Genomic DNA, 27,622 nt, shown 5'->3' with positions numbered 1-27,622 from the left:
ATCATTACAAAGTATACATTATGTTATGTCATATGCAACCATTTCCGTTGTTTACCTATACCTACAATGTATGTTTGTTTTGTCCACACTATCTCAGAAACACGTCATTGTAACTAAAACCGTTGTGTTATCAAAGAGCTCGCCATTGTAATAATATTATAATTATTAATATTAATATAATAACAGCTGATAACACAACGGAAAATGCATTTGACCGTTAGGAATTACAGGTTTTTCCTTGAATTGTGGTTAGTTAAATATAAATTGGGTTTAAAATCTACATAGATTGTTTTATTTTCTTCATCCTCAGTCGTTTTCAGGGTCTGCAAAGAAAAATAAACAGCCAAGTGCGAGTCAGACTCGCGCACCGAGGGTTCCTCAGGTATTTTCCCGACATTGTGCACGATAAAACAAAAACTATTATGCTTGAAAATAGTATATACGAATCTGTTTTAGAATGTACAGGTAGAGCCCTTTCATATTATGATACCCCACTTGGTATCACACATCTTACTTTGAAAATTGAAAATAATAATTATTTATTAGTTCAAGAACTAATAAATAAGCGGCTTGAGCGGGTGGATGAGGAAGGCGGAGGACCGTGTTTGGTGGCGCGCTCTTGGAAAGGCCTATGTCCAGCAGTGGACGCATACAGGCTGATGGATGGATGGATGGAGTTCAAGAACACATTTTTTTTTTTGTGATGTAACCACTTTACTTGTGCTATAAGACCTACCTACCTCCAAATTTCATGATTCTAGGTCAACGGGAAGTACCCTATAAGTTTTCTTGACAGACACGGCAGACAAACAGACAACAAAGTGACCCTATAAGGGTTCCTTTTTCCTTTTGAGGTAAGGAACCCTAAAAACTAAGCTGTGATAGTATGATGATGTTGTGTATAAAAGTTTAAGTTAGAAAAAGATTTTTCAATCACAAGATCACATGAAAAAATCAAATGAAGTTAAAAAAGCTAAATAAAACAATCCACCGTGGGAACACGTATCCGGTCATAGACAAGATGTAGGTTTTTATGATACGTTCGGTCATAGACAAATGGGTAGTTTTTTTTCTAATTAGCATACATTTGAATAAATTTCGCGAACGCTGCCACTGATGTGTGAATGAATTCGGGAACTTGTTTGACATCTTTTTTTTTATATAGAAAAAAAACAAAAGGAAATAAGATACAAAAAACCGGTCACGTACGAGTCGGACTCGCACACAAAGGGTTCTGTACTATCGTACAACCTTTTTTTTTTTGTTCTCATGAGGAAAATCCATCATGGATACCACTGCCTACGGGGGAGCACAGTGGTTATGTCGGACTCCTACCGACTAAAAACCTCACGAAGTTCCTTCCCACCGCTGATGACGGAGCACAAGGGACCGTAAACACCTCGTTACTCCGCCAGCGGATGTCCGCCTCAGCAGACCCCCCACTGGGACACTACGTGCCCCCAAACACCGTTAGAGGCATGCCGGAACCACAGCACGCCAACCGACCCGAGGACCACACTGTGAGCGACGGACCATCCCGTGTCCAACCCCTCACAGGTCCTCTCGAGGGCTAGGGTTCGCGGGAAGGGCGATCCCCTTTCCACGTTCCCTATCCTCAACCTACAACCTAACCTAACCCTTTTTAATTTCTTTTTGTGATGTACAATAAGCAAAATTAAGTTCACTGTTTTCGGATTTTTCCCTTTACTTGTGCTATAAGACATTGCTACCTACCTCATGATTCTAGGTCAACGTAATATTTGTATGCCAGAAATGGTCGTATACATTGAACTCATTATATTATACTCTTTGTACCATCTTTTGTACTTGTACTCAAGCAAATATAGGATATGATTATGATTTTTAACGGTAGGTATCCCGGTTATTAATTCCCTTAACGGGTGTTGACAGATAGACAGATGAACAACGAAGTGATTCTATAAGGGTTCATTTTTATCTGAAGATACGGAACTCTAAAAAGATTTGAACAGAAAAAACCTGCACCTTTTTTCATTATCCCTTTTCATTGTATGTGCCCTCTTAAGTCTTAACAAGGTATATTATAAATAATTATTATGGATCGCGTAATCTAAAAATTGTAATTTTTAAACTTCATAAAAATTTTATTAATTTATCCCTAAAGAAAGATTTTTTTAAAAAGTCTAATTCGTAGATCGTGTTCTGTAAAAAAAATTATTTAATTCAATATTTTATAACTGCTTTACGGCTCTGAGTTCTTGTTTTTTTATTTTGAGATTTTTTTAATCTGCGAAAATATTTTTCGGAACTCAGACTCAGGAAAAACTATAGATGGAACTAACTCTACCGAGTGCATAGAAAAGAGAACGTAAATATAAAAAAAATTATGAACATTCAAATGTGATGAAAGAAAATTAGCTGAGTTAGTTTTTCTTCTTCGTTTGTTTTAAAAGTCAGGAAAAACATGGGAAAAATTGATTGAAGAGAAATTTTTAATCGGTTTTTTGTTCTTAATATCTTAAATTAGCGGTCCTTTTCATATCATTTAATTTATATTTAATTGTCTCTTTCTAAATCGACACCTCCCACGTAAGTTGTTGTATCCCCAAAACTACAACTTTTCAGTAGAGCGTTTTAAAGGTATAAATTGAAATTAAAGCTCCATTTTTCAATATATTTTTGTGAAATTCGGTATTTAGTTATAGTTTACAGTACTTTAACATATTCTGAAAGATAATTCATAGAAATACTTCACATTTCTGAGATTTTGTTCATACAACATTTTACGGCGTGTTTCATCTTTGTAAAATGTTGTATAAGATACTTACAACAAATTACGCTGGAAAAAACGGGTTGAGTGTCATCGTATGTGTTAAATACAACAGTGTACGTCGTTTAAAATTTTAAAAAAATGTAGTATGTGTAGTCCGATTCATCATTTCCAACCAATGGAAGTCCACTACTGGACATAGGTCTCTTGTAGGGACTTCTATATGCCACGGTCTTGCACCACCTGAATCCAGTGGCTCCTTGTGACTCGTTTGATGTCGTCTGTGCACCTAGTGGGAGTCTGTCAACGCTGCGCCTTACAGTGCGAGGTTCCAGCACCTTGGGACCTCAACGTCTATGGGTCCTTCGAATTATGTGCCCCGGCCATTTACACTTCAGCTTCGCAACCCATTTATGCCGGTTACTCTGATTTTCCTACCGATATCCACATTCCAGATTCGATCACATAGAGAAACTTCAAATATAGCTCTCTAACTGCCCGCTTAGTGACTCTGAACTTTCTTATGAATTCCATTATAATATGTGACCATATTATCTCGGATCCATAATATGTCATCACTGGTAAAACGCACTGTTCGAAGACTAATTTAGTTTCCGTACACTGCCGCCGAGTCGGATTCGTTGGCTGACCTGTTTCTTGAAATTGCACTTACCTACCTGGTCCAGGTACCTGTTCCAGGCTCACACTTTTCTATAATTTCGAGTGCAGAGCCCTCAACGATTACTGGGTGGGCCGAGACATAAGAATTAGACACAATTTTCGTCTTACTCATGTTCATTTTCAGGCCCATCTGTTGTGAAACTTTGCAAAGGTCATTGAGCTGTAAATGTAGAAACTGGGAAACCTAATGAGGTTTCCCAGAGTTTCTGCGATAGTGACTATGTCATCGACAAATCGAAGGTGAATTTCGTTTAATGTTAATGTCAAGTTCATTCCAATCCAAGCTTAAACATAAGGACGTCTTCCAAAGCAGTGGTAAAGAGTTTCAGAGAATTACGTCTCAATGTGCACCCTGTCACTGCAATTGGACTGGCCTAGTCTGGTCCTATATGTCGACTGACATGGTGTTTTCGTACAGGATTCTATTTCAGCATTTGTATGAACAGGCAGTTGTTTCAGTATCTCAATAGCGACCTTAATACAGCCCCAGTTTCCACCAAATCAAAAACTTTCTCATAGTTTACAAACGCTTAGCAAAGTGGCAGATTATTATAATAGCCTTCAGTTATATTATGCATAACATGTCGCAGCTTATGAATGTGACCTATAGTGCTTAAGCTTTTTCAGAATCAAGCTTGTTAGGGATGCTGAAAGTCATCGAACTTATTATTGTGACGATTCATAATGACTTACGATAACAACAGCTTATAGACATGGCTTAGCAGCGAGATGAGTCTATGACTCTTCTTGAGTAATGTTTGTAACTTTGTAATTTCGTTATGCAATGAACTAGATTAATTTGAATATAAGATTCACTAACCTTTTGTGCCCACATTGCAACAAATAAACCATTACTTATTATTTATTACGGCATTATCGCCATGACGGGATTGAAAATCCCTTGGAAAAAGATTGGAAAATCGCTGAAAGACCTTAAGTACTGGTTTGCCACCCGCTTTCAGGAATTCCACTGTGATTCTGATATCACCGAGCTAATTTTTATCCTTGAGTTGTTTGAGAGCCATACTTATCTCGTATAAACTGGCATCTGGGATATCTTGGGTATAGTGTCCCGTCAATTTAGCTCTGGGATCTTTAGCCAAATCTTCAACAAGTCTTTGTATTGTATTGTGTTGTATTGTGTATAACTGTCCATAGAACTTCTCCACTTATTTCAAGAGCTCAAGTTTAGCTGAAATGAGGTGTTGTCAGTTTTTTGTCGTATCAGCATGCCCTGTTTAGCAGACAGATCTTTCGTGAATACTTTTGAGTTCCTCTTCCGCTCTATGGTATCTTTAAAACGAAATTAAAGATCCATAAGTCACGTGTTTGTACAATAGAGATCTGCCAGTAGGAAGGTGCATCTGCTGAAGACTACAGTATCATTTCTGGCCTTTTTCTGGCCATGAGCTTTAAAATCATAAAAAATATTTGTTATTTTTGGACGATAGGCCGTAAAGAAATTGGACTCCACCACCTGGCAGGTTCTACCAACCTATTTATTGGAAAGGTAGGCTCTGAAATTATATATTGTAGTAGTGATTTTATTGTTAATTATATGGTAACCTAGTGGTATGATGAGCCGATTAGTTATTTTATTGACTATCATGAGTTTACGTCGCCATCAAACTAAATTTTAACATAGTTTTATTGTATACAATGTCGTATGTAAGAAAAAAAACAATGTCATAGCAACGTAAAATATAGCATGTAATCATACAACAAAATTTTGAGAAAGCAATGCCGAAGTAAAATGTTGTATGTATCACTTAACACAAAATTTATTATAATTCTGCAACGTAAACGGTTGTATGTCATCATACAATACTGTTTTTGGGTATCCTCAACGACGTAAATTGTTGTATGTAATCTATACAATAGTTTAGCTTGGCATCACTATTAAATTACTAAAATACGATAATGAAATAAAAAAATGTAAACACAACCGTGACATATCAGTGTCTTGAGTTACAAACATTTCATCTGAAGTCCGGCGTGGTCTGTTGTATCTGTTACATACGAGACGCAAACGTGCGACTTCACCCCACATAAAACGTTGTAAAGGTCAATATGATATTTTACGTCGTCCTCGTTTTAAACATACAACATTATACGCCTCATAAGTACTTTAAAAAACAACATTTATAGGATTTTTTTTAATTGAACATATAAAATACATAAAAATAGACATTGTTATGTAAAAAACGCAAAATGGCAATTTTGTGGCTTACAACAACTTACGTGGGAGGTGTCGAAATGAGTCCAATGCTTTCTTCGCGTGCAATTTTTAATCATAAATGGTGTAAAAATCAAAAACGTCAAGGCGCCATACGAGTATTAAAATAAATAAATAAATAAATAAACTTTTATTTCAGGCCCATTAGACCCATAATTGTGTTAGTATGACAAATAACTTAAACTATGTTAGTAGGTACTTATTTCTAGCTTAACAACTAATTCTATAACTAAAAACTATAACTAAAAAGCCCGAGGGAGCCTCTTGGCGCCTATGTGCGCACCCCCCCAGCACCTCCAGAGAGGACTATCTAGTTTCCTGGCCAATGCGCTGAGAAGAGTGTTGGTACTACTCATTAGCCTGCGCATCATGGACGCGGCACGCTTGCGCATGATCGCGTAGAAATCATCCACGCGAGCATCCGCAAACATTGCCGACGCACTGCAGTGTCGAGGCTTCCTCAACACCGCTCTCAGCACATTGTTATATTGAACACGCAAGGCACTGTAGGTCCGCTGCCCGTAGTCCGTCCACAGACTGCACGTGTAGAATGACTGGCAGTAAGCCCTGAATAAGGTCAGCTTTACTTGCCCAGTACAGCGCGCAAATCTGCGGGCTAACATATTGCCTCGGACCGACAGAGCCCGGCGCTCTCGTTCCATGTCACTATCATCCCTCAGGCTGTCGGTTACTACATGACCGAGATACTTGAACTCAGTTACTTGCTTCAGGGGATTACCACATAATTGTATCTTTGGTTTAAAGCTGGATAGTTTGTTCTTTCCCCTGAAAACAAGGAACTCGCTTTTTTTGGCGTTGTAACTGAGTCCATTCATCTCTGCATACTCCTCACAGAGTTGCAGCAACCTTTTAAGACCCCCAACTGAGGGGCTCAGTAGAACCATGTCGTCGGCGTAGCTAAGGTTATTCATGCGTATGCCATCTATTGAACACCCGACACCAGCTCCACCGAGCCTCTCAATCAGCTGGTTCACATACAAATTAAACAGCCTAGGGGACGTCAGCCCTCCCTGTCTCACTCCACACTCCATTTTATATGGGTCACTAAGTTCATTACCCCACCTAACCACATTAGTTTGGTTACCATACCAGTATTTAAACAATGAAATCAGTTCAGGTCTCAAAGCTGATTCCTTTTCGAGCTTATGCCACAAGACGTCGTAAGCTACTAGGTCAAATGCTTTGGATAGATCCAAAAAACAGGCATAAACAGGAGTTTTCCTGTAGGTATTGTTCATGACGTCACTTTAACGGTTTTCTTGACAATGCACCCTCTGTTGTTAGCCACGTTGCATAACAAACCTTATTTCATGGGCATTTGAGTCGAATATTACTTGCTTAAATAGAGTCAGACTAAATTTTTAGTGGTGTTGAAAAATAAACCTAACCGTTAAAGTATTAGAGTAGAAAATAGCTTGTGTACTAATTCAGACTAATTCAGCTTGATTCTTAGGAGTTTGAGAAAATAATGACCATTGTTGATATTTTAATACTAGGGTTTGTATGTGACTTCGCACGTGCGTAATTCTATTTTTGAAGTATAAAATCTTTGAAGAGAGTAAACGCCGAGTTTCTTGCTGGTTCTTCTCAAGTAAGGTAATACATATTATGTTTTAATATTTTATCAGGTAAGTTGGTAAGATGTCAAATGAAAGAAGAGAAAATTCTAAAATCAGATAAAGTTCATAAATATAAATGTACAACAACATTAAAATATACCAAGCGACAGAAAAACAATTTTACTATGATATTTCAGCGTTTATTAAGACGATAGCAGTCGGGTTTTAGTTTTCAATTTTTATCTTGTTTATCATATTAGGTACCTACAATGATATGATATCTAAAATGAACTTTCATCCATTGCAATGTCGAAGTTCCTTCTATGGCGACATCCTGGTAGGTATACAACTTACAACAACGAGCTATGATTGTGGTCTATTGATTAGAATGTGACCCAAATATGGTGCAGCTGATAACATGAGGGTTCAAGGAATAAAACCATTAATTTGCTATAATCAGCTGAAAAGGCAAGTCTATGGTACAACATGCAGCATGCGACATGCACCACCCGCCCTCCCATTGCTAAGCATGCAGGAAAAGCCAGCCACCAAGCAACACCACACAAATCCCAAAACACACTGGACGCACGTTTCGCTCCAATACCGGAGCATCCACAGAATAATATGTAGACCTTACATTATGTACATTGCACAGTTGCACTTTTTTTTTTGCAATTGTGCACTGTAAGATCTACGGTGTCGGAGCGAAACGTATGTCGTGTGTGTTCTGGTAGATTTGTGTGGAGTTGTGTGGTGGTACTTGGGGGCTTGCTTGGTGGCTGGCTTTTCCTGCATGCTTAGCAGTGGGAGGACGGGTGGTGCATGTCGCATGCTGCATGTTGTACCACAAGATTCGCCTTTTTCAGCTGATTATAGTAAATTAAGCTTTCGATTCTTTGTCACGTGACTAAGTGGTAGTAGAGTCTACAAGTTGCAACAAGCTAGTATAAGTGCGTCGGGCATGTTCGCCGACGCTGGAGTCCCGGACTACTACGCCATTATACGAAATAGAATTGCGGGTTTCTGGGAAACAGTCCGCAATTCTAAAAATAAGATGCTTAAAGTCGTCGCTCAGGCGTCCCCTGACAATGTGTTCTATAAACACTGGCTACGGGTACACCAGATCCCTAACGTAAAATGACTAACTATTTCATTTTAAACTATTTTAATTTTTATATTGTATTTTGTATTTTTTACTGTTTATATGGGTCCCTAACCTGCAATAAAACGATTTTATTTATTTATTTATTATTTTTATTATAATGATGATTAGAATGTGACCCAAATATCGGGTGGCTGATAAAACATGAGTGGTCTAAATAATCTAATTGCTAGCGATACTGGATGATATCATTCGTCCCAGTTAGCTGAGTTTTGTTATTTTAAGCACAAAGCTTACATGTGTACAATTATGGTTGCCAGTTTATTGTTTTGTAGTTATGATCGCCTAAAATTCTAACAAGATGAAGTTAAACAGCACTAAAACCAGACTACTACCCGCGAACTTCCGATAGTTAGCTATAGATATAGTAAAATTGTTTTTCTGTCGCTCGGTGTATTTTAACATTGTACTGTATTTATATTATGAACTCAGATTTTTTTCTTGTTTCATTTGATATTCCACTCTACTTATTTTCAAAAACGAATAAGTAACCCTATTTTATTCGCTTAGAGGCCGAAATAGCTCAGTTTTATCTGCCAATAATTCAACAATATTGAAAAACTTAATAAGTAATAGATAATGCTTCAGATATAGCAACAATTTTTTGTTTAACCCACAGACTAATAAACTTTCTATTTATCTCTATTTTAAACAGATGTTCTCGCAAAAAGCCCAATAAATCATCTAAAATCCCTCATATTTAACTAAAAGTAAAGTTATTTTCATGGCGCAGAATTGTCAAAAATGCCGCCGTTTCTGTAACGGCCCGCGACCGGGTGACCTTTTTTAATTACTTTTTAAGATCGCACACAGATAAGTGCTCGTTTTTAGGGTTCTGTACCTCAAAAGGAAAAACGGAACTCTTATAGGATCACTTTGTTGTCTGTCTGTCTGTCCGTCTGTCGTGTCTGTCAAGAAAACCTATGGGCTACTTCCCGTTGACCTACAATCATGAAATTTGATAGGAAGGTAGGTCTTATAGCACAAGTAAAGGAAAAATCCGAAAATCGTTAATATGTGCTACATAACAAAAAAATCACATAAAGTATTGAATATATACATCGTACGATAATACGGAACCCTTCGTGTGCGAGCCCGACTCGCACTTGACCGCTTTTTTTAATGCTTTTTTACGGTACAAAAGATAAACGCTTCATTGACAAATTCACGACCCTTGGCCCGAATTGGATCGTCTTGTTTCAGAGTTCTCCATAAGTGGGTCGTACGAATGTGATAGCCATTTTTATCTGTATGTATGTATGTATTGTACCTACTTACTAAACTAGCAATCCTCCTCGCTCTTACAGGATATGCGTAACGCTAAGTTTCAAATACTATTAGTTTCGGTAACTGCGTCTATTAATTTCCTTTAGTCTATGATTTTAAGGATACTGTCAAAAACTTTTTTTTTTTTGGGAAATTAAGTTTTAAATTTTAAAATACTTCTAATAATAATTATTCATCGTCCATTGACATAAAAAAACAGCATTTTAGAAAAAATAAGGATTTTTTTAAAAATGTGTTCCCTAAAGAACCTTATAAAATATAAACTACTAGAAAATGCCCGCGGCTTCTCCTTCGTGGATTTCGGTTTTGTTTTAGTCCCGTAGAACTCTTTGATTTTCCAGGATAAAAAGTATCCTAAGTCCTTCCCCGGGATGTATCCCAAGTCTGTACCCATTAAAATCGGTTCAGTGGTTGGGCCGTGAAAACGTAGCAGACAGACAGACAGACACACTTTTGCATTTATAATATTAGTATGGATAAAGTATGTATTATTAAATACATAACATGGTATGCTTCTTCCAAAAATAATACACACACAAGTTAAAATCGGTTTCTAGACGTGTGGTCCTATTTTTCCTTTTTTACGCCCACACTTGGTTGGCTGACAGCGTTCGAAATTCAAATCCGTTCCGTTCGGAAACCGTAAACACGTGCACTTGAGGATTCTTGTGGGATGCTTAGCGTTTGTGAACGATGATTGGATAAGGTTTTTTATGGTGTCAACTGTCAACTAATTTAGATTTTTTTTTAGGTCCACATAGTTTTTATACACCTCTATGGTAGGTCGGTATTTAAAAGGTCATGTATGAACTTTGGAGGAGACTTTTAACAAAAACTTATGCTTAACTTTATTTATTTAAACATCTTTCAAGACATCTTTATTGTAACACTATGATAAAGAAAAAAATACTTCTTAAGACTCAAAAAAAAAGGCCTACTTTATCATTATCACTAAAGTTTGTGTATGTGTGTATGTTTGTTACTCTTTCACGCAAAAACTACTGGACGGATTTGGCTGAAATTTGAAATGGAGATAGATTATTCATTATACCCTGGATTAACTCATAGGCAACTTTTTATCCCGGAAAATCCATGAGTTAATACGGAAAAACCTAAATCCACGCGGACGAGGTTGCGAGCGCCAGCTAGTATATTGTAAAGTAAGCCAGATGTGATAAAACGTTAGCACATTGTTTCAACTGTTAATAAGCCATTTTAAGCATATTCATTGGGCAAATTTCACGTGTCGCTGAATTTACAGCGGCCATATGTTGTCATACATACACCCGACACTTGGTCGACCTCTACGTGGGAGGGAATTGAGGAGGTCCAAGTGTATTAATAACTAGTAGATATATTCTTAACTAGAGGATGCCCGCGACTTCGTCCGCGTAGATGTAGGATTTTGAAGATCCCGTGGGAACTGTTTGGTTTCCGGGATAAAAAGTTGTCTATGTCAATAACACGGACGCAAGCTACCTCGGTACCTTTCATACAAATCGGTTGAGCGGATGGGTCAAGATTCAAGATTCAAGATTTTTTTATTAGGTCTTTAGGAATCTCGGGGGAACTCTTTGATTTTCCGGGATAAAAAGTAGCCTATGTCCGTGCCCGGGACATAAGCTAACTCTGTACCTTTTCAGAATCGGTTTAACTATTATTGGGCCGTGAAAAGGTAGCAGACAGACTGACAGACACACTTTCACATTCATAATATTATATACTTATTTAGTATGGATAGTATGGATAAAGCGGTGATAGTCTAGTTAGTGTTGAAGACAGCCTCGAATTCGGGATTCAGGGATTCTGTTTATACCCTAATAAGTTTGTGGGCTCAGACCTGGGTGCGTAAAATATTTCTGAATACAAGTTATATATGAGCCCCATTCTTGAAACATCTTTCAAAGTTCATAACTCTGGTATGCAGTGTTAGTTTGTCAACAATTTGCTAAACGGTAACTAATAGGAATGTGAAGAACTCAGAACGCCTCCATACTTCCAAGTTGGAACCATAAACAAACATTATATTTTCGTAACCCCACGCTGTGGCATAGACCGTTATAGATCGATATGCGATGCCGGTTGATTGTGCATTGTGTACCGACTCTTCAAATAAGAGGGTGCTGTGTACTTGATACTTGCTATCACTGATTAGGTACGAGTGGCCGAAAAACCGGCCAAGTGCGAGTCAGACTCGCGCACCGACGGTTCAGCACTCGGGTATTTTTTCCGACATTTTGCACGATAAATCAAAAACTATTATGCGTAAAAATAAATAAAAATCTGTTTCAGAATGTACAGGTAAAGCCCTTTCATTTGATACTCAACTCGGCATAGTTATCTTACTTTGAAAGTTGATATCCCACCAAAAACATTTCATGTAAAAAGTTAGCCAAGACTCACAAATTCATAATGTTTTCACTGTTAAAAAGTTATGAGATCTCTAGTAGAGCCAAGCCCCTAGCTGATCTTAGATTTGTGCTGGCCATGGGACCTATCCCAAGTCCAAAGTAATATAGCTCTTAAATGTTCTTGACTATATCACATTTATAACAATAAATAACAAATCACTCTACTTACAAGCTCTGATTCTACAAACCCTATATCTTGGTAAAAAAAGTACGGTTTGGCCGTTTAATAACTTTTAACGTTTAATATGTTATGTCATGTAATAGTTTTACGAACATTAAACGGCCAAGCCGTACTTTTTTTACCAAGATATAGGGTTTGTAGAATCAGAGCTTGTAAGTAGAGTGATTTGTTATTTATTGTTATAAATGTGATATAGTCAAGAACATTTAAGAGCTATATTACTTTGGACTTGGGATAGGTCCCATGGCCAGCACAAATCTAAGATCAGCTAGGGGCTTGGCTCTACTAGAGATCTCATAACTTTTTAACAGTGAAAACATTATGAACTTGTGAGTCTTGGCTAACTTTTTACATGAAATGTTTTTGGTGGGATTTCATTTCTTTTTGGCAGGTGCCCTAAATTTTTTTTGGATCTATTTCTTGTAGGTACATCATTTTCATGGCCCACTCTCTATCGTTACCTCTTTTTTTAAAAGCTTTTATTCAACTTGCAATATACTCGTATGTAAGTATATTTGTTCGGGTGGAATCTTGCAACTCAATTTTGAAGCAGATATGCCAAATTTCAGTCTTTTAGGACTTCAGGAAACACAGATACTTGGTACGTTTGATAAATCTGCCACGGACATCTTATCATGTAAACTTTAGTATTCGAGCAACAGATTTTACAGATATGCATCTCATATACGAGGGGATGAAGGGGGACCCGATTTCTTAATTTATCTGTTGTTCATAATTCTTGAAATTTGTACTTAATGCCAAATTCCAGTCTTCTAGGACTTCGGAAAGTACCCTAGAATTACAGACTAGAAGTTTTGACTGTCAATAAATCTGAAACTATAAAAGTTAGACAATTGATACTCAATGCGTTTAATCAATTTGCCAAGGACATCTTATCCTGAAAATATCAGCATTCTAGCGACAGAATTTACAGATTTGCTTTACTCATAAGAGGCGTAGAGGGGGGAAAATTCCAATTTCTCAATTTTTCTGTAGTTTGTATGCAATTTCTAGTCTACACACCAAATTTCAGCCTTCTAGGACTTCGGGAATTACCCTAGAATTACAGACTAGAAGTTTTGACTGTCAATAAATCTGAAACTATAAAAGCTAGACAATTGATACTCAATGCGTTTAATCAATCTGCCAAAGACATCTTCTCCTGAAAATATCAGCATTCTAGCGACAGAATTTACAGATTTGCTTTACTCATAAGAGGCGTAGAGGGGGGGCATTGCCAATTTCTTAATTTTCCTGTAGTTTGTATGCAATTTCTAGTCTACACACCAAATTTCAGCCTTCTAGGACTTCGGGAAGTACCCTAGAATTACAGACTAGAAGTTTTGACTGTCAATAAATCTGAAACTATAAAAGCTAGACAATTGATACTCAATGCGTTTAATCAATTTGCCAAGGACATCTTATCCTGAAAATATCAGCATTCTAGCGACAGAATTTACAGATTTGCTTTACTCATAAGAGTCGTAGAGGGGGGGCATTGCCAATTTCTTAATTTTCCTGTAGTTTGTATGCAATTTCTAGTCTACATACCAACTTTCAGCCTTCTAGGACTTCGGGAAGTACCCTAGAATTACAGACTAGAAGTTTTGACTGTCAATAAATCTGAAACTATAAAAGCTAGACAATTGATACTCAATGAGTTTAATCAATTTGCCAAGGACATCTTATCCTGAAAATATCAGCATTCTAGCGACAGAATTTACAGATTTGCTTTACTCATAAGAGTCGTAGAGGGGGGGCATTGCCAATTTCTTAATTTTCCTGTAGTTTGTATGCAATTTCTAGTCTACATACCAAATTTCAGCCTTCTAGGACTTCGGGAAGTACCCTAGAATTACAGACTAGAAGTTTTGACTGTCAATAAATCTGAAACTATAAAAGCTAGACAATTGATACTCAATGAGTTTAATCAATTTGCCAAGGACATCTTATCCTGAAAATATCAGAATTCTAGCGACAGAATTTACAGATTTGCTTTACTCATAAGAGGCGTAGAGGGGGGGCATTGCCAATTTCTTAATTTTCCTGTAGTTTGTATGCAATTTCTAGTCTACATACCAAATTTCAGCCTTCTAGGACTTCTGGAAGTACCCTAGAATTACAGACTATGAATTGTGATGATCATCAGTGAGGGACGAAAACGGCGTATTTTAGGTATCGATAAATCTATAACCATAAAAGCTAGATATTTGATACTTAGTATATTTGGTAAATTTGCTGAGGACACCTTATACTGAAAATTTCAGCTTTCTAGCGTCATCCAGACCGAAGTTATGACGGGTCGAAAATACGGCGAAACACTTCGAGAAAAAGGTACTACGTAGCGCCCCGGCCGCCGTTTGGCTCGTCTTGGCGGGGGCACTGCCGTGCCCCCTGATACCAATTATTATTTGTTCATGACACATTTTCATTTTTGTCTAATGATGTAACCACAAATTCACAATTTTCACAGGATTTTTTCTTTTACTTGTGCTATAAGACCTACCTACCTACCTGCCAAATTTCTTCTCTAATTTTACATAATTATAACTTAAAGTACTAGACGATCACAATAAATATTTTTAGGAGGTTATATTTTTACGAAGAACCCTTTTCAGGTCAAGGTCTCCTCCAGAGAAACCCATTTTGCTCTGACCTTGGCTTTGAGCATCCAGTTTGGTCCCGCCACTTTTTTTTCATTCGTCCCAACGATAATGCGGCCTTCCTCCTCCACGTGTGCCTTTGGGGCCTGGCCAGCTCGTTACTCTCTTTGTCCGTGAGCCTAGAAATAGTCTAGAAAGTGATCTTATATGGGTTCCGCTTTTCCTTTTGAGGTACGCCTAAAAAACCCCTCAAATGACCTAAACTTTCAAGGTTGTCCACCCCAGGGCGGGGACTCCTTAGGGCTCCGCTTTCCATTATATTATGGGTTCCGTTTTTCCAAATGACCTAAACCTTCAAGCTTGTCCGTGCCAGGGCGGGGACTCCTTAGGGCTCCGCTTTCCATTATATTATGGGTTCCGTTTTTCCAAATGACCTAATCCTTCAAGCTTGTCCTTGCCAGGGCGGGGACTCCTTAGGGCTCCGCTTTACATTATATTATGGGTTCCGTTTTTCTAAATGACCTAAACCTTCAAGCTTGTCCGTACCAGGGCGGGGACTCCTTAAGGCTCCGCTTTCCATTATATTATGGGTTCCGTTTTTCCAAATGACCCAAACCTTCAAGCTTGTCCGTGCCAGGGCGGGGACTCCTTAGGGCTCCGCTCTCCCCGCGGCTACTCGAGCTTGAATCCGCCGCCCGACCACTTCCGCCGAAGAAAGAGGTTTAAGGTCTTAGCCCACTTACACAACACACGGTACAAGAATAAACATTCAAATATGACATACCTACATAAAACACCTAGTTTCTCCTTTCACCAAAGGTTGCCTGGTGGACATACATAGCTCTGAGTTTTTAATTTCTTTCTTCTGTCTTGGTTATTTCATGTTTGTGTGCACTAAAGTTGTCTATCTATCTATCTATGAGCTTAAAATCGTACTCCGTATATACATTATACATATTACAGTGAAAACATACAAATGCCTACAACGCGCAGCAAGCGAGCTTGCCCAAATCTAGCTACTCGATGGTTGACGTCTCGCTTACCACGCGCTTCAAGCGAGCGGCCCAAGAAGAGAGAGAGAAGACGCAGATTTTGTTTATTTTCATTTGATTTTCATTTCATTCATTCATGAAAATAAACAAAATCTGCGTCTTCTCATGCCAATATGGTGCCAATGACTTAGACAGACAGGGGAGCTAACATAACGCCATAGGAACTATTCGTTGAAACGATCTACAGCAGTCAGCGCGTGGATAACTAGCTGTCACTTCGATTTGAGGCGGAGCGTGTGTTGTTTTTATTATAATTTACAGACAAGCGCTTGTCTGCAATCAGACCTGCTAGCAAGTGATGATGCAGTCTAAGATAGAGTGCGCTTGCCTAGAAGTTGCCTATTCACTCTAGACTAGAAGATACCCATATTAAAAGCGGTATGGGACGGTGTCGTGTAAATGAGCTACGACCTTTAAACGGATACTTGAATGAACGTAACGTCAAACGTTTCTCGTGTGTGACATCCTGTAATCTGTGGCATAATCATAATGTTAACATAGTGTCTTATTTACTCTGTATTATAAAAAGCCGGCCAAGTTCGAGTCGGACTCGCATTAGGAGGGTTCCGTACCAAAAAAAAAAAAGTGTTATTAAAGTGTTATTTCTTGTAATTATACTAACTTACAAATGATGACACTTATAATATATTTTTTTGTAATTTTCATGGCAACCATTTTGAAGACGAAGTCGCGGGAATAAGCTAGTTAATAAATAAAATTTCAAGACGTGACCCATATAAAATGAGTAGAACAGTATCATATTCGATTTTTAAGATGCACACAAGTTTAACAATAAAAAATATCATTATTTATTGCAATTACGAATTACACTTTACCATTCCGCACGCGCCAAACACCCGGCGTTTTTTTCCCAAGCCAAAATGCACCTTAAGAGTCAGTGATAAAGTTCAAATTGATTTACGGCGCAAAACGCACGTGTCTATGGTTGGGGGAGGACAATTGGGTTCTTTCAGGTGGGCGGATTTGGTGAAAAAATGTATTTTTTTTTTAATCGAAATTCGGCACGTGCTCATAGAATTTCTTTATTTAAAAATTTAACCCACCCCACACTTTTTGAGTGTGGGTTGAGGGTTATCCTAATTTCATGTAGAGATTCAGACTACCACCGCACCTGTTCGGAAAGAAGATTCTACTGAGAGAAGAGCCGGCAAATCGCTGCGCATGCAAAATCCACAGTGCTTTTTTAGAATTTTCGTTAGTCATTATTTTTTTTTTGAAAAAATTTAAATTTTGTAGATTCTGAAAACTTGTGATTTTCACTTATCGGAATATCGGATATGACCTAGAAGTTAGAATAATATAAATACAATTAAGCTAGGTACAATGTCTTAGGTAGTTAAGAGCTAACATTAACGTATGGATATTAGGGATTTTTTATTAATTAGAGCGTTTTTATAAATACCGAAGATAACTTGTAGTAGATTCAATATTAACGGACAGTTCAGTTGTGGTTCAGTTTCAATCGACAGTTGCAATGAAAAAAAAATATGATCCCTATATTAATATCTAATCGATGCACGAAAAAAAACCTAATTTCAAATCTGACAATGGAACGCAACGGTAGCATCCCCCGGTCCGTTATCTCATACAAAGAATGCATTCAAAAATCTTTAGGTCAAAGGTAAATGTAACGTCTTGGCGCGTGCCCTAACAGCTGTTCACTGGGCGCCATTACCGTTCTAATAAATTGAAATATAACCTTTATTGTGATTGTAATAGGGTTGATAATCATGTGCTATGATCGGTATTGATGAAATTCGCGGTTAACTATACAATGGAATGCCCATGTATTGGAATTTAAACTTTAACTTAAGAGTGATAAGGTTGGTTATTGGGTGCGAGAATAGTTCGCGGTTATTAAAATGGTACGCGACAAGTGAATTTGAATCTCGAACGCAGCTGTAAAGGCAGCTGTTAATATCGCACCTTTGCGTCTTGAGGCGAAGGCGTTCAGCCATTCAGCTTTCCGTTCGGAAACAGTATGATTAATTTTTTTTTCTTTTTTTTTTTTGCGAACGTTGACCTTATAGGAACTAAGGTAAGTATAACTTATAAGGGGGTGGGCAGCTGGTTGAAGTGATAAGATTAGCGAAGGTTATGTATGTAATGTTTGAATTCACTTTATTTGCAAGATGTCTTGGACTTCTCGTTGTTTTTTTTTCTTTATTAACTTTTAAAATTAAATGACCATTGTCATCAATTTAAGAGTTAAGGCTTACTCCTATTGGAAGGAGTTGAGAGTAACCGACATAGCCACATAGCTCTTGGGCTCTCTAGGGTTGGGAAGCTGAACCGATAACCGTTGGGGTCCCAACTCCCAAGGTACTAGAAAGGCAACCTCGCACTGGAAAACGCAGCGTTGGATGACCCCAAACTAAGTGGACAGACGACATCAAATGCATCGCAGGGAGTGGCGTGTGGAAGTCCTTACAAGAGACCTATGTCCAGCTGTGGACGTGTATGATGATGATGATGATGATAATGATTAACAGAAGAAACTAACTGACTGACATATCAACTTAGAGGTCAAAGTTAAATTAGTTTCTTCTGGGTCTAGAAACTTGATATTTTAGGCACATTTTTCTCTATAACACGATGTACCCACGTAAAACATTTATAGCTAAATAAACGGAGTCTTAGTAATTATAGCAAAGTAATAGGGCCCCATTGGCATCCTCGTGTACGGAACTCTAAAGATGTGGGTCTCTATGGTTTTGTTTTCATCAATAGACTATAAACCCCGGATACGGAAGCACGTGCGGCGTTCGCATAAACAAAAGCCATGGTAGGTGGATTTCCGAACGCATCCCATTCACTCCGCACTCGTTCACTTTCATTCAATTCAGGTAACTCATTGAGAACATGTGTTTTGACTTTTTTTGTTTTTGTTAACAGACTGTAATGACACCTGATTGAAAGTGCCTTATTCAGTAAATATTAAAAAGTTAAGTATTTCTTAAATATGGTGTAAATTCGTATTTAAATCTAGGCTAAAGATAAGCTACATACATTTTTACTTGTATTTCATGTTTTGATCGGTCATCATGGGCAAGGCAGGCAAGGCATTCCGAACCAGTGGTAAATGCAGTTGACGATTCAAAAGTACCTACCTTTTTGTAAAGGTTTAATGGATATTTTTTGTACATAAGTCATAACTTAGCTGTCAAAAAATTGTAATTTAGTCCCGGGCAGGTCCCAGGTTCGATTCCCGGCAACGGTTTGGAAATTTATTATTTCTCTGGTCTGGTGGGAGGCTTCGGCCGTGGCTAGTTACTACCCTACTAACAAAGGCGTGTCGCCAAGGTATTTAGAGTTCCGGTACGATACCGTGTAGAAACTAATGGGTTCAACAAAAACTGCCATAGCCCTTCCAGGTTAGTCCGCTTCCATCTTAGACTGCATCATCACTTACCACCAAGTGAAGACTGCAGTCAAGGGCTAACTTGTATATGAATAAAAATAAATAAAAAAAAACTTCCAAATCGGATTAATCGCCAATCAATCACAAAAAACAATAGTTACATGAAAATCGTTACAGCACAACCGTTAAGGGATGCAACCCTCGACGCGTAACGGTATAACGGTTTTCCTCATCGATTTCTTTTTTCACGAGGGGTGGTGGTGCAATACCGCTCAACCCCCGTCACTCGCATATCGTGTTTATCTTTCTGGTTATTTTTGGTTAGCCCTCAAGATCGCTTCTTTTTATGTAAACACTTTAGTTCCTTTTTTTTAAATGCTAAATCTTTTCCTCGGCTTTCTTTTTTTAAAGATATACTTTAACGTCCGTTATTCAAAATATTCTTACACTTTTTCAATTATGCTATGATTTTTGGGGTTGATTTGAATTTCAAGAATCAAAAGCTTAATTTGCTAAAATCCGCTAAAAAGGCAAATCTGTGTGATACATCAGTCAGTTAGTTTTTTCTAGATCACGTAAGTATCTCGCTCTCAATTCATAAAAACTTATTTCTGTCAAATTATTAAAAACTGACAATTTTAAATGGGATGAAAAAATTTCTCATACCGTTTTTTTGACGATTAAAAGTTGTACATATTTCTTTTTGTTCTTTTTCGAATATTATTTTATTTAAACCCAACTGAAACCACAAATGTTTCCCGTAACCTTATATCCTGGGAGGATGCACAGACATCCTCCGTTTCACCTTGGATATTTATTGCGTGCGATTTGCACCACATGGTGGTTTTTGTCACCACACGCGGATTAACGGATATCGGGATGTTACGGTTTAAGTTAATTTAACCTTGCTTCCGCGCATGTGTGGTATGTTAATTAAAATGGCGGTCTGAGGTCTAGACAAAAAATCTTTGACGGTGTATAAATCTTTGAGTTCCTTAACAGCTTTTCTTCTAAAAACATTCCGGCTAGCTAATTTCTCATACTTATCCATATCCATACTAATCCATACTTCCATACTAATCCATACTAATATTATAAATGCGAAAGTGTATCTGTCTGTCTGTCTATCTGTCTGTCTGCTACCTTTTCACGGCCCAACAGTTAAACCGATTTTGATGAGATTTGGTACAGAGTTAGTTTACATCCCGGGGATGGACATAGGCTACTTTTTATCCCGGAAAATCAAAGAGTTCCCGCGAGATTTTTTTAAAACCCAAATCCACGCGGACGAAGTCGCGCACATCATCTAGTTGCTAATAATTTATTATAGCTTATTGTATCATCATGATCATCCAACCCATCACCGCATCACTACTGAGGATGGCTCTCCTCTCACAATAAGTTTGACCATGGTCAACCAGGCTGACCAAGTGTGGATTGGCAGATTTCACACGTCTTTAAGACAATTATGCAAAACTCTCAGGCATGCAGGTTTCCTCACGATGTTTTCCTTCACCGTTAAATGAAGTGACAGTACATGCCTGGGGACCAACCCACGACCCTCCAACTATGAGGCCGACCTCTTAACCACTAAGCTATCACTGCGTTAATTTAGCAATGATCCCTAATCACCGTTAATAGATTACACTGAAATAGACTCATCAAGCGCATTGTCAGTATAACCGTCACAAAACCTGCTCCACCCATCTACACGACAAACAAAAATAAATTCAACGCCTTACAAAATAAAATGAAAAATCCCCTGAGCCCCAAAAAGGGTAAATATTTATTCAAATGAGCGCCCATTGTTGTTTTCGGTGGAATCAAGTGGTGCATCTACATTGTGCCTTTGAATGTGCATAAAGAAAGCGGGTTTCTGAACGATTTGACAGCTTTTTTTTTGCAACGGTTTTCAGCTGGATTGCTAATTCTATGGTTATAAGCAAGCATTTTGACCGTGTTTGTTCAGAAAAAATTGTTATCATTGCCGAATGAACAATTTAGAAAGAAGAGAGTCGCACGCTAACTCGCAATTGGCCGGTTTTTTGGCATAGTAATGCAGCGGCATTCCAAGATCCTTCCACATCCATAGCCAATAGATGTATCGACTAAGAGAACGAGATTTCGATTCTCAGGTTTCACAGTTATTATCAGATGTTAGTGATAACAACCAGGACCGGCAGACCGACCGAATTATGAAAATTGGACTACATTTACGGGGAGAAAAACGTTATCGCTGTTTATATGAAAATTTACAACTAGACGACCATCTTAACTTGCTCTCCGAGGCATGGGCCAAATTCAGACCTCTAAAGTGGTTCACCCATCCAGTTACTGACTTGGATCAACGTTGCCTTCCAATCGTAATCGATTGAAACGCGTTGTTATAAGTAACGAGGTCAATATTTATTTACTAAATAGGTAGGTAAATATTTTAAAATGTAGAAATCGGCCCTTAGACATTTAAAAATTAAAACATATTTTGAATGATGAATGAACTGAACTGAATAGCTTTTTAATTTCCGAACGAAGAGAACTTGTCATGTTGAAGATGTCACGCCATGGTACTTGAAAGCGGAGTTTATTTCAATTTGTCTTGAATTAGCTTTCACATCCACATTGTATGCTTTGTGTAAGTGCATAAAGAAAGCTGGTTGAGATGTTTTTGCAACGGTTTTAAGTACTTACTTCATTGACTTACTCCTGTTGGTGATAGCCTTTTAAATTTATATCACTATACATAATCCATACTATCCATACTAATATTATAAACTCGACTCGATAGCTCAACGGTTGAGGAGCGGACTGAATTCCGAAAGGTTGGCGGATCAAACCCCAACCGTTGCACTATCGTCGTACCCACTCCTAGCACAAGCTTTACGCTTAATTGAAGGGGAAAGGAGAGTATTTTTCAATTAGTCATGATTAGCAAAGCTTTCGTGAGAACTCGTTGATTTTCCGGGATAAAAAGTAGTTTATCCCATACTCAAGGTCTTTAATATAGTTAAGAACATGGAGAGTGATATAAAGCAAAACTATACAAAAACCCTTCGATCTGTTGCTCCGTAACGTAGTGACGTGATCGAAGGACAAATCAATCAACAAACATACTTTGGCATTTATAAAATGGGTAGTGATGCGAAAGTTTGAGTCTGTATATTTGTCCGTCTGTCTGTTCCATAGCTTTTCACGACTCATCCGTTAATAAACCGGTAACATTTGGTACAGAGAAACTCTACATCCCGGGAAAGAATGTAGGGTACATTTGGGTCCGAAAAACCAAAGAGTGTCCACGGGATTTGTAAAACTTAAATACGAAGTAGCGGACATCAGTAATTGTTTAATTAAAAGTAAAAGAAGTAAAGTAAAATATTCTTTATTGTACACCAAATTTACTTATAAATGTAATTATAACTAAACAGATTTTTGTATACATTAGTTGGCCTTATCGCTAAAAAAGCGATCTCTTCCAGGCAAACTTAGTGAAATAAATCAAGTATTTTTCGGTATTATTTCGACGGTGGTCCTTTAGTGCTAAGCAGGTTACAGAATGGAACCCTTAGTGATAATTCATGGGTTTTAACCACTGTACCATCACGGCATTTTGCTCTGTTATATACAAGGTTGTATATAAAACTGTACACAAAAGACCCCTCCCTGTCTGCAAGTCAGTTTTGCCGTTAACTTACTGAAAAAAATCACCCTTGTAGTCGTGATAAGAAAACGTTAAGTGCAACCAATGCAGCCATTGTTCGACCCCGGGGTAGCCGGTTCAATACGAGTTGAACGATTGTATACCTTATAGCCATGTCTTTGATTGGACGAGAAATGTCATACCAATGTCATACTTAAATGATTTTTTTCACGATCATCCCGTTGAACTGATTTTGATAATATAGATTCTGTGCTCTGATGGAAGTGAAAAGTTAAATAAATAATAAATAAATAATAAATTAAAACTTCCAAAGTCGGCCACCCATCCAGTTAGTGACTTAAATAAACTGACTGGTTAAATAAAGTAAATAGTAAGTCAGCTACATAAGAGACTGCTTAATAATCCATAAACATTATCACATCACACTTCACACTAATATTATAAAGGAGAAAGTTTGTATGTGTGTGTGTGTGTGTGTGTGTGTGTGTGTGTGTGTGTGTTTGTTACTCCTTCACGCAAAAACTACAGGACGGATTGGGCTGAAATTTAGAATGGAGATAGATTATACCCTGGATTAGCACATAGGCTACTTTTTATCCCGGAAAATCTAAGAGTTCCCACGGGATTTTTAATAAACCTACATCCACGCGAACGAAGTCGCGGGCATCAGCTAGTAATAAATAAATAATAAATTAAAACTTCCAAAGTCGGCCACCCATTCAGTTACTGACTTAAATAAACTGACTGGTTAAATAAAGTAAATAGTAAGTCAGCTACATAAGAGACAGCTTAATAATCCATAAACATTATCACATCACACTTCATACTAATATTATAAAGGAGAAAGTTTGTATGTGTGTGGGTGTGTGTGTGTTTGTTACTCCTTCACGCAAAAACTACTGGACGGATTGGGCTGAAATTTAGAATGGAGATAGATTATACCCTGGATTAGCACATAGGCTACTTTTTATCCCGGAAAATCAAAGAGTTCTCACGGGAATTTTACAAAACTTACATCCACGCGAACGAAGTCGCGGGTATCAGCTAGTATTCAAATAAAGGCTCATTTAAGATGAGGAAAAGAGGAATAAAGACATATTCAATACAAAAACTGCCGAAACGTTAAAATTATACTCACTACCAGTCCACAGTAAAATCTGCCTAAATTATGCTAAAGTCGCATATTCTCACAAAATATCTTAATAAACGTCCGTTATGTTAGAATAACGGTTACAATAAACATTTTTTATTCATGAGATCATACGCCCCATCCCCGTTCCTGTAATCTGTTGCATATTGATCGCTCAACCGATTTCTTATAATGAGAATACAGAATATAGATCATTCATTGTGTAACCGCCTTAAGTATTAAGCTTATTTAGTAAAGAAATGTATAATTTAAAGTAATTGATAATAATCAACATTATGTATAGCTTTTGGCAAAAGATTCGCACGAAAATAACTTACAATACATTTCAAAAAGTTGTCATTAAAAAAACATTCATTCACTCATTCAAAACAATTGAAATTGATACAATTTCCGGACGAAAGCCAATGACTCAATCTGACATTTGGTGTCATTTACAAAGCGCGCGAATTTTATTCCACCTACATTTCTTGTTCTGTATTCGAGTCAAGTTTTTTATTAAAAAAAAAGTTAAATAGGTGTTTTATAGTGTCGATTGCTGAATCCGTGATATTAATTTAATTTAATACGTGATAGATATAAGGATATTCATGAGAAAGAAAGTTTTAGCTCCGTTCACATAACCTTTTGGTGTTCAGTACATAATATGGGTTACGAAAAAGGGCATGGTACGTATTTAAACCAGTTCTTCGATTTATTATAAGTGTTTCGATAACTTATGGGTGTCTTTTCCTTATGTTCCTCGTTTGAAAAAGGGTTTTTTAATATCGACCCTTCGTAGGGGAGCTTTTGTCATCTTAGCGTATTTTTGGGGTATTTTATAGGACCATGGTAACAATAGATGTCAAGGGACAGATTATACTTATATACATACGAGAAATACTTAAATTAATTGAATGATAATTTACTTATTTACAAAACTTGATAAACTATGACTTTTACAAGTACTTTTGAATTGTCAAGAGCATCTACCACTGGTTCGGTATTCCTTTTCTACCGAGAAGAACCAGCAAGAAACTCGGCGGTTGCTCTTTTCAAAGATTTGATATACAATATTATGCCATGTATACAAGGAATTGAAGTTCCGCGCATTGCTGGAGCGAGCTGCAGGTCAAATCCACGATCTTTTATCATTTACATAATCTTCGATAGTATATAATATGCTTTTCTCAGGAGCATATAGTTTTAATAGATTTTTAAACTTGTGTAAAGGCAAGTCCAAAATTAATTGTGGAATTTTGTTATAAAAGATTATACCCATTCCCACAAATGACTTTTGGTCATAATCACACTTCACACTATATTATTATAAAGGTGAAAGTTTGTATGTGTGTGTGTGTGTGTATGTTTGTTACTCCTTCACGCAAAAACTACTGGACGAATTGGGCTGAAATTTAGAATGGAGATAGATTATACTCTGGATTAGCACATAGGCTACTTTTTATCCCGGAAAATCAAAGAGTTCCCACGGGATTTTTAAAAAACTACATCCACGCGAATGAAGTCGCGGGCATCAGCTAGTATGAAATATAAATACAGTACAATGTTATTATTAAAACTTTTCTCTTTGTTACAGTTTGATAACGGAGAACTTCAATATAAACTCTGGCAACAGTGCAACCAAAAGGAAACAGGAAGAAGCGTTATCAAACAACTACAGATTAAAGATACACCCACACACTTTAGACTTCAACAGAAAACAGTCTCCCATGAGTTCTCCTATGTGCACACCATCCAAGCGGAGAGTTCTAGGCGAGATTCAGAATTCTCCATTATTCAGGTAATAATCCTTTCTTATGGTTTGAAACATCACAGAGAGATCTGTTTAACTAAATGGTAACATTTAAAAAGAGAGTAAGAGAGTTCTAGTATAGGAGAGATACAGAATTCTCCATTATTCAGGTAATAGATGGTTTAGTACTTGATGGTTTTCAAGAGATGCAAAGAGATATTGAATTTTGTTTGGCCACAGATAAGCCATAAGCTATTCGTTATTCTAGTTCTATTATAAATTATTTATTAATGAGATGTTTTTCTTTCTTTCCAGGCCAAAGGACTCCCCAACAATAGAAAGACTGAAGAAAACACCAATTAACAAAAAGTCCCCCTTAATAGAACATCTATCACCCTTAACCAGCCGATCCGAGAAATGCAAGCGCATAAAAGTGTCAAAAATATCGCGGATACTTGAAGAGAGATCCAGATACAGAATGGCTAATAAAGAGAATGAGTTGAATATGTCAGAGACGTTCCTTAATATGGACGATGAGCAAAGTTATTCACTGACACGGTCAAAAATGTACCATAAAATGGACAATGAAGGAAGTTATTCACTGAAACGGTCGAAAACGTGGCTTAAAATGGACAGTGAAAAAAGTCATTCACGGACAAGGTCTGAAACATACCTTAAGATGGACACTGAAGAAAGTCATTCAATGACACGGTCGGAAATGTTTCTGAAAATTGATAATGCAAAGAATAATTTATTAACCAGGCCAAAAGTGTGCCTTAAAATGGACGATGAAGAAAGTCATATGATGACAGAGCCGAACATCTTCCTTAAAACTGACAGCGCAGAAAGCAATTTATTAACAAGCTCACAAATGTGCCTTAAAATGGACGATGAAGAAAATTATTCATTAACTAGGTCAAAAATGTGCCTTAAAATGGACGATGAAGAAACTCATTCACTGACGCGGTCAAAAATGTACTTTAATAAGGACAATAGAGAAAATGAATCATTATCATTTAGAAAAATTTCTCATAAGGAAACTAAAAGGAACATAGATTCGGTAAAGAGATCAAATATGTTCACAACTTTGACTTGTAAAGAAAATGAGTCTTTAATGTCAGAGACTTTTATAAAACTGGACGTGGAGGAGGAGACTAGGGACTGTTCGTTCGTTGACACGTTCCCTGGTACCTCTGCAACGACGTCCAATTGGTGCAAGGCTAAGGTATGTCCCTGGGTTTATTTTTTACAAATAAATGTCTACAGGGTGCTTGGGCCGACCAGGTTTTTTTCTTGCAATGGGTAAGTGTCTATTTTGTAATTTTAAGTAGCTTATGTCCGACTTGTATTGTAATGCATCCTATTTTTTTTTTAAAGAATATTAGCCATGCTAATCATGACTAATACTCCCCTTTCCCCTCCAATTAAGCGTAAAGCTTGTGCCAGGAGTGGGTACGACAATAGTGCAACGGGTGGGGTTTGAACCGCCGACCTTTCGGAATTAGATCCGCTCCTCAACCGTTGAGCTATCGAGGCTCTGAACAAGACTTTATACAAGACTAGGTGGTGCCCGCGACTTCATTCGCCTGGCTAGTAGTTTCTTACAAATCCTGTGGAAACTCTTTGATTTTCATTGCTCCGTTGTGGCGTGATTGAAGGACAACCCAACAAGCAAGCCCTATATTGTGGGTAGTGATTTGTGTTTCTGAATCACTACAAACCGGCAAGTGCCTACAATAATTTCACAAAGTTTCAACTCTAACA

General features: G+C 37.5%; 1 protein-coding gene and 1 long non-coding RNA gene across 4 annotated transcripts in view; both read left to right on the top strand.

Annotated features, from left to right (window-relative positions):
- The window catches only part of LOC123879342, a 56,984-nt gene that overhangs the window by 22,327 nt on the left and 7,035 nt on the right, over positions 1–27,622 (top strand). The window contains exons 2-4 of one of the 3 annotated variants that reach the window (XM_045926997.1): positions 25,703–25,906; positions 26,174–26,467; positions 26,774–27,083. In XM_045926997.1, coding sequence (XP_045782953.1) covers positions 25,703–25,906; positions 26,174–26,467; positions 26,774–27,083 — 808 coding nt within the window. Of the gene's footprint in view, positions 1–24,569; positions 24,795–25,702; positions 25,907–26,173; positions 27,084–27,622 lie in introns of those variants that run through there. The other 2 variants (XM_045926996.1, XM_045926995.1) reach the window with 2 other exon arrangements.
- Positions 5,871–22,306, top strand: LOC123879384. Its single transcript, XR_006798993.1, has 3 exons — positions 5,871–6,211; positions 14,622–14,628; positions 22,296–22,306. It is a non-coding gene; the product is annotated as an uncharacterized LOC123879384 (long non-coding RNA).

Source organism: Maniola jurtina, chromosome 28 (assembly GCF_905333055.1).
Source record: "Maniola jurtina chromosome 28, ilManJurt1.1, whole genome shotgun sequence".
In the NCBI taxonomy this organism is placed as follows: domain Eukaryota; kingdom Metazoa; phylum Arthropoda; class Insecta; order Lepidoptera; family Nymphalidae; genus Maniola; species Maniola jurtina.
The sequence above is the reverse complement of the archived record's forward strand: the minus strand, read 5'-3'. Positions and strand labels throughout refer to the sequence as shown.